At 38.1% G+C, this 8,295-nt stretch overlaps 1 protein-coding gene across 3 annotated transcripts in view; it reads right to left on the bottom strand.

The window, feature by feature from the left end:
* Positions 1-712: 712 nt before the first annotated feature.
* Positions 713-8,295, bottom strand: part of PLA2G4A (phospholipase A2 group IVA) — a 162,815-nt gene continuing 155,232 nt past the window's right edge. For all 3 annotated transcript variants that reach the window (XM_082704068.1, XM_082704070.1, XM_082704069.1), the window contains one exon: positions 713-1,312. In XM_082704068.1, coding sequence (XP_082560194.1) covers positions 1,181-1,312 — 132 coding nt within the window. In that variant the 3' untranslated portion in view covers positions 713-1,180. The remainder of the gene's footprint in view (positions 1,313-8,295) is intronic.

Below are 8,295 nucleotides of genomic sequence, written 5' to 3'. Positions count from 1 at the left end.
GTGGACAGAGTGACAAAAAGACCTGCCCTCAAGGACCTTACATTTCAGTGGAGGTGACCAACAATAAACAGGATGAGTACGTTTCCTTACTATGTTAGTTTCTCCTTATGTTTATGCCAACCCTGAACCTTCGCTGTTCAATGGTAATTGAAACCACAGTCATACAGAATAGATTGTCCCTAAGACATGTCTTGTGGATATAGCCCTTGCTACTCTTCTGGATTTTTCTCTGATGTCAACTGTTCTCAGACAAACAGTCCAACATAATCTCAAAGTAAAATGTTAAACTAGCAGAGGTTACATTTTTGTTTTCTCTACTTGCTGAATAGAGATAAAGCATATTTTCAAGAAATGATACATGTGTGGCTCGTTAAGTGTCTGGCTTTGGCTCAGATCATGACTCCAGGGTCCTGGGATTGAGCCCAGCATCAGGCTCCCTGCTCCAGGGGATCTTGGAGCATCTCTCTGCATCTCCCTCCTTCTCCCTGCTTGTGTTCCCTCTCACTGTCTCTCTGTCAAAAAATAAGCAAAATTAAAAAAAAAAATGATACATGCTTTCTCCTTTGAGAAAAATAACCATGATTTAAAATGTTAAGCTTCACATTACCATTTAGGATTAACAATTTTTGTGTTTGAAAGCTATGAGTCTGAGAATCTTTTGTAGCTACAATCCAATACTCCATTAAAAATAAACTCAATTATCTCATGCTAATTGCATATGGATGTATTTATTTCTTATATGTATATATGTGTATATAAATAAAAAATAGTGTTGTCTCATGGGTTGAATAAATCCAGTCAGTGAATAACATTTTACACAATGCAAAGTCGTACTTATTGAGACTGAACTGTTAAATATTCTAAAAAGAAAATATTTTTTTAAAAGAGGACATATAGTTGATAAGGAATATCTAAAATTACATATGTCCCTACATTTGCATCAGGAAATCTATACCGACAGAAAATGTAGCTGAGTATATTTTTACATAATCACATCATCTCTCAACCTAACAAATTTGTAATAGTACTATTCTCATGCAGCTAAATAACTGCAACTTTGAGTACCAGCCAGTCTCTTGTGATATGTACTATGCTTTTAAATCCAGTTGTAATGGAATTTCAAACCGCCTCACTTCACTTGTAATGGAATTTCAAACCACTGCACTTCCCACTGCACAAACTATGCTGCAGGTTTGCTTAGAAACTCTTTGTTGAAGAATCGTCTTGCTTCCACATTACTAAGGGAAACAGAGCAGCGAGATGGATTCTGTCTTCTGTATTCAATGCTTTCAACTATGGCGTTCTTTATCACCTGCAAATAGAACAGATGTATAATTAGCATTGCTCTAAACAAATATACACATTTATTTGGTCAAAACAAAATCTAACTGATTTTTTTAAAATATTTTATTTATTTATTTGACAGGCAGAGATCACAAGTAGGCAGAGAGGCAGGCAGAGAGAGAGGAGGAAGCAGGCTCCCTGCTGAGCAGAGGGCCCGATGTGGGGCTCGATCCCAGGACCCTGGGATCATAACCTGAGCTGAAGGCAGAGGCTTTAACCCACTGAGCCACCCAGGTGCCCCTAATTGATCTTTTTATTATAGTTTTCTTTTTGAAATAGAGAAATCTCTAAATCATGCATATGTATATGTAAATCCAACATCCCACCATTATACTCTTATTAAGCTCCTATCCAGATGGTCTTCCTTCTCCAGCCAGAGAAAGAACTATTCTGGGAATGTTCTGGATTTTGTGCTGATAAAATTGGAAATAAATTTTGTGTAACCTGGTAAATTTATATTTATTCTGGTTTTGAATGGGGGAGGTGATAAGAGGGAAGAATTAAGTAACTAATAACATTCTCAGCTAAACAAACACAGTTATATAACATGGATGTTCTCTATTTAGAAAATACCACACTTTGTGATTTTATTGATGATGACTTTCTTATTCAGACTAATCTTCATATATACTCAAATTAATGGTGACTACAACCTCTAAGAATTGCTATTCCAATCATAGCTTCTTCTGGTGTGATGTCAACCTTAACTAGAACTTCTGGAAAGAAGGCAAGATTTGGAATTTGGTTGAAGCAGTTGTTGCAAAATGATGGAAAGAGCTTTGGAAGAGAGGCCTGTATATTAATCTTGGCTCTGTTGCTTATTTGAAATGCTTTCAAAGTCTCCATTCCCTAGGACATGACTATAGGATTTCTTCTTAATCAATAAGCTAGAAGTTTGAGAGCACAGAAGAAAATCACAAGGACTATTTTATAATTCCCTTTATTCTCTACCCCAGGGATTGTTAAATGACATTAAAGTATTATCCACATGTGTTTCAGCCCTCTGCCATACTTGGCAAACCTGAGCAGCCTACGACCCAAGACACCCTCACATCCAGATCTAGAGTGGCTCACTTGGCCCTGGAGATGTGTAGAGTGGTTTTCCCCGTCCACATCTGGTGTCACCAGGCAAGCCAGGTTCAATTCCAGAAGGAGAGAGATTCGTGACCTGGGTGGTGCTAACATGCAACTAATATTCTGTGGCTTTATGCTGGACCCGATGGGCAGGCCCATCTATTTCCCTAATGGTAACTTGAAACAACAAACAGTTATATTCTGGAAAGAGGGATTTATCACAGAAATGTTACCCCTCTTTGCTTTATGATTTTTAAATTATACATAGAGAATAAATATAATAAAACATAGTATCATATATGTATGTATTTATAACTGTCTTATGGGCTCAAATGTTAGGGAGTCTTTTAAGTAACGCAGGTGTATGGTGAGCCCCTTTTTCCCATGAGTAAGGGAAACATAACGAATTCTATGGTGATAGAAGAGGCTTCAGATCTACGAAGGAGACCTTGACCAAGAATCTCCAGGCATAATTACTTCTTGGCTATGTGAGATCAAGGGGAATTAGCTGAAATCCTTGAACTTGTTTTGTCTTCTTTAAAGTGGGAATAACAATACTAGTATTGTTTTTTGTTTTTATATGAAGTACTTTGTACAACACCCAGCACCTAGGAAACGTTCCACAATTAGCATCTATTTATTGTTGTTATTTTCAAACTGACCATATGTATGAAAATGCAGGAGCTTTACTATGAATATGAGGCTATAAAGTTTACTAGAAATAAACACACAACGTATATCCAATTATGGACTTACATGGTAAAAGTCAGGAAATCAATCCTGCTATTAAATGTGTCCTACTACACTTTTGTAAAAGATTTTTTTAAGTTGTTTTAAAAATTATTTTGATTAACATATAATGTATTATTTGCCCCAGGCGTACAGGTTTTGTTTTGTTTTGATTTGATCTATTTATTTGAGAGAGAATGTGAGTGAGCTAGTGAGCAGGGCTTGATCCCAGGACTCTGGGATCATGACCTGAGTTAAAGGCAGATGCTTAACCTACTGAGCCACAGAGGTTCCCTCAACCCCACTGCATCTTCTTTTAATAATCTCCCTGCTTTCTAGATACTGTGTCAGCAAGTTTTCAGTTAGTTTCTCCTTCACCATACCAAAACAAGACACAAGAACCCTCATTGCAGAGAAATACCCAAGTCAAATAAAAATCAACTCTTCACTTTCTAAATATCTAAAAAGCTTTACAATATATAAACACACATACATGGGGGAATTATATTAATAATGACTGCTACCAATTTCTTTATAATGAATTAATAAGCACAAAAAACCTCAGCAATATCAATACCATGAACTAATAGTTTTCTTGTAAGTGGACCTTGGCAGGTGTTTCTGGTAAACATGCCATTATTATGAAGGAAATAAAACATTTGTATTTATTAACTGAAATAAAAAACAAAACAAAAAACGCAAATCGTATGCAATTAGAATGCTCAAGTTGAACCACTAGGTGGCACATTAAGACTGTGAAACCTTTGCCCCAATTTTTTGAATTTCTGCGGAACATAGCCATTGGTTGTGATTTATTAATTCTGTAATATGAACAGAAGAGGCTACCCCGAGTCCCACATCAGTGCTAAAACCAAACCTCCCGGCATGATACATGATACAGTTCCATGTATCCAAAGAAGCAATATTCTGTCTTTGAATCTTCCTATTTTTTAAATAATATTAGGTGTAATCTTCAATAGTGTTTATACCTAATTTCCTCTTTCATTCCCCCCTGAAATTCATTGAGATTCTAAATCCTTCCTTTATGTGGTATCCTACAACAGCCCTCCTCTCTCAAACGTCTCCAACCCTCCTGCCCCCCCGCCCTCCACGTCATCCTTCACGGGTGCCCTTCCATAGCCTCCTAACTGTTGGTCCAGGCTCTTTCAATCTATGGCAAGAAAGGTAGAGAAAAAGAAAAGGAAACATGCAAAATGTGATCGTCTCCCAAAAAGGAACAAATTTAGAGACATGAGATTGATTAGAAGCAGCCCACAAGCAAATACTGAATTCCCATAACAGAAAATTAAAAATGACCTCAAAGAAGAAGTTATCACATATTTTGAAAGAGAAATAAAAATTACAGATACAGAAGAATACAAGAAGATATTCTAGTCTAAATTGCCAAGAATCTGCCAGCAAATGTCTGCCTTTCCCATAAAAACATAAGTGTTTTTCAGAGTCCATAATCTGAGGGCTTTGAAGGGGCGGGAGGTGGGAGGTTGGGGGAACCAGGTGGTGGATATTAGAGAGGGCACGGATTGCCTGGAGCACTGGGTGTGGTGCAAAAACAATGAATACTGTTACGCTGAAAAGAAATAAAAAATTAAAAAAAAAAAAAAAAAAAAAAACATAAGTGTTGGGGCGCCTGGGTGGCTAAGTGTTAAACCTCTGCCTTCAGCTCAGGTCATGATCTCAGGGTCCAGGGATTGAGTCCCGCACTGGGCTCTCTGCTCAGCAAGGAGCCTACTTCTTCCTCTCTACCTGCCTCTCTGCCTACCTGTGATCTCTGTCTGTCAAATGAATAAATTTTAAAAATCTCCAAAAAAAAATAAATAAATAAAACCAACCCAACCAAAAAAACTTAAGTGTCATGAAAGGAGCCTTATTAGTCCTTGTCAGTTTTGATCTCAGCACTCTCAGGAGAAAGACGATCCTGTAAAAAGCCTGAAGGTGGAAGATCATGGCATGTGTAGGAAGCATCTGGGAACTGGTCTGGCTGGAAAGGTGACTGTGTTTGGAAAATAGTAGGAAATAAGACTGCCTGAGAAACAGATAGCTCAAAAGTGAGGGAAAAACCAGCAATCCCATCTTGGCTCCCCACATGACTGTGTGTCGACCTCCATTACTCTTGACTCAGTTTCTTCATCTATAAATAAAGATACCTACCTCAGAGGCTAGTTTTGAGTGTTAAACAGTTGAGGAGAAAATATCTAGCTTATGTTAAACACTCAAAACTTTTTTTTGTTCTTTTTCTTTTTTGCATGAGTGTATCCTTAGTTACTAAACACAGGAGATACTCAATACATACATGTCGAATTAATGAATAAATAAGATGGAAAGAGATTATAGGCAACATTAAAGATAGATGAATTCGGGCCTCACATACCAGGCCATGATATAGAATAAGCTTCTAAATGACTTTTAAAAGATAAAAACTTTAACTTGTACCTAAATGCTATTATGAGATGAAATATCAATAAATTAAGAATTAAGTACCAGTATTTCTGGATATATACTTTTCCTCATTTATTTACTAATTAATTTATTTTTTGAGAGGGAGAGAGAATGCAAGCAAGAATGGGGGAAGGGCTGAGGGAGAGGGAGAGAGAGAATGTAAGCAGGCTCCATGCCCAGCACGGGGTTCACCTGGAGCTCACCGTGGGGCTCTATCTCATGACCCTGAGATCACGACCTGAACCAAAATCAAGAGTTGGATCCTTAACTGACTAAGACACCCAGGCACCCCACTTTTCCTTATTTTAATTAGCATCTAGTATTTAACACTTTATAGAAATTATTTGAGAAGGAATTTTAAAAGCTCATTATTATGTACCATTGGCATATATTGAATAAACCGACACAACCTGTTCTTAGAATGTGCCTACTGATTTAATAAATTGAATGAGTGGGACTGCCTAACAGGACATTTTCCTGTGAGCGTTGCATCAACAAGGCCCTGGGATAGGAGCTCTCAGAGCCATGTTCTCTCCAGAGCAAGCTGGTGATTTATGAGGAGAGCACGTAGCCACACTCTGTGCCCAGGCATACATGGCGTAGAGTCTATGTGGTCAGAAATCCTGCCCCCAACTCACAGACCTGCATCCTTTCTACCCCTTCTCCCTATCACCTCGAACCCTTCAACAATTTCAGCCAACAAGTCATTGGCATTTTAAAAATCATTCACAAAAATTTTATTGCATATTTCTTTTAGGGGCCAGGTATTGTGATGAGGGTCTCTGGAGGATACAAGAGGTAAATAAGGCCAGTTATTGTTTTTAAAGGGTTTCAAATTTATAATTCAAAGCAGAAGACAATATGAACACTGATAATAATTGTTACCCTTATTGTATTAGCTGCTTCAATTTGTTGAGTATGTCTTACATGCCAAGCCCTTAAATTATATTATTTTTACTTAATCCTCACCCTGCTCTTGTAAGATATGCCATCACTGTTTCCCCTTACAAAAGAGGAAAGGAAAATTTGGAAAAGTTAGCCAAAGTGTCCACGGTTACTCAGCCAAGAGGGAGGAAGCAAGGATTTGAACACCCAATTTGGTCTGACTCCAAAGCTTCTGCATTTCCCGCATACCACATGTCTATTGGTGTAAGTCACTCTAGGTTTCTACGTTAAGTTTTTTAAAACACTCATATGCAAACCAGCATCACTCTCCCCTCTGCCCCCCTCCCCCGCCATTAAATACCACCATTGTAAAGGACTGAGGCAATGGTCAGTGAGAAGGAATTTGGGAGGACTGAGTAAGTGCGGACACCTGATGCTGACGAGAAACCCAGGCTGCTGTCAGGACGGGAGCAGAAACAGAGTGAACGTTCTCTAAAGATGAATGAGAATTTTGGGTCAGCCAAGCAGGCCAGCTAGGATCTCTGGGGAAAATAAAGCAACAAAAGCACACAGCTGTGGGAGACAGGGTGGCCTTTTCAGAATAAAACATTGAGCCAGAATGTTAACTGAAGATGAAAATTTGCTTTAAGCCACAAACGTGAAAACCATCTTCTCTGGAGTTGGCGGTGGGGATCTGCATTAGAAGAATTTATATTCCCGGGTTCACAGTCTATAAGCCTGTGGCAAGTGATTACATTAGCTGCCTTGCTGAGGTGTGAATTAGTAAGCTACTCTATTCAAATGGTGTGGGAATGAGTGATTTAGCTAATGACTGAGCCTAATGAGCTCTTCAGCATTTTACCCTGGCAGTTTTGTTGCTCTTTTATCATTTGTCAAGAAGCTTTTGATTCTGATAAATTATGTTTTCTTGGTTAAAAGTGAGGGTTTGGGGAGGGTCATCAAAAAAAGAGACAAAATGTCAGTGAACACTGGAATTCCTACCTGGGTATGAAATGTACACTCACGCAGACATACACACATACACACGAATCACTTGAACACAAGTCTCAATGGTCATATAATCTAAGAGCAAGCTTACATTCATTCATGCCACCTCCAGCCCCCAAAATTTACTGCCTCAGCTGCTATTACCTGTACAGATTTGTCTATATTATTAATTCTGGGCATTTGCAAAGGTCTTGGGGTGTATCTATCCTGGTATAGGGAATAGACACACATAGGTAAGTTTCCCATGTATCGAGCGGCTGCTGACTGTTCATACGTCACCTGATGATTCATTCTTCTGTCTTGACAGGTGCTGTTACACCTGTCTCAGAGATGAGGCAACTGAGGCCCAGAGAGTCTAAATAGCTTATTCCAAGTCACACACGTGGTCCATCTGATATATAAATGAGATATAAAGCCCATGACCTGACCTTGCTTCTACACGCTATGCCAGAGAATTTCTTGGATGAGTGAGTTATTTTGGAATTCAGTCTGTTTTTGCTTGAGCTTTTACTTTTTCCTCTATGTGTCTGTCAAACAAACTACTTTGAAGAATATATAAATAGAATTGTATCATTCTTTATAGCAAGCAGCTTAGCAGGCTTTATATAAACCAGAACTGAAAAAACGAGAAAAAGGTAGTTGTTTAAGTTACAGATATAGATATCTACCCACTCACACTCATCTATAATATACACAGATATGTACATATACAGATATATATATATATATATATATATATATATGTATGTATCCTCTTATTTTTTCAAGTCCTAGAGGATATTTATATATCCCTACAGT

Source organism: Mustela nivalis (assembly GCF_964662115.1).
Source record: "Mustela nivalis genome assembly, chromosome: 16".
Taxonomy (NCBI): Eukaryota; Metazoa; Chordata; class Mammalia; order Carnivora; family Mustelidae; genus Mustela; species Mustela nivalis.
The sequence above is the reverse complement of the archived record's forward strand: the minus strand, read 5'-3'. Positions and strand labels throughout refer to the sequence as shown.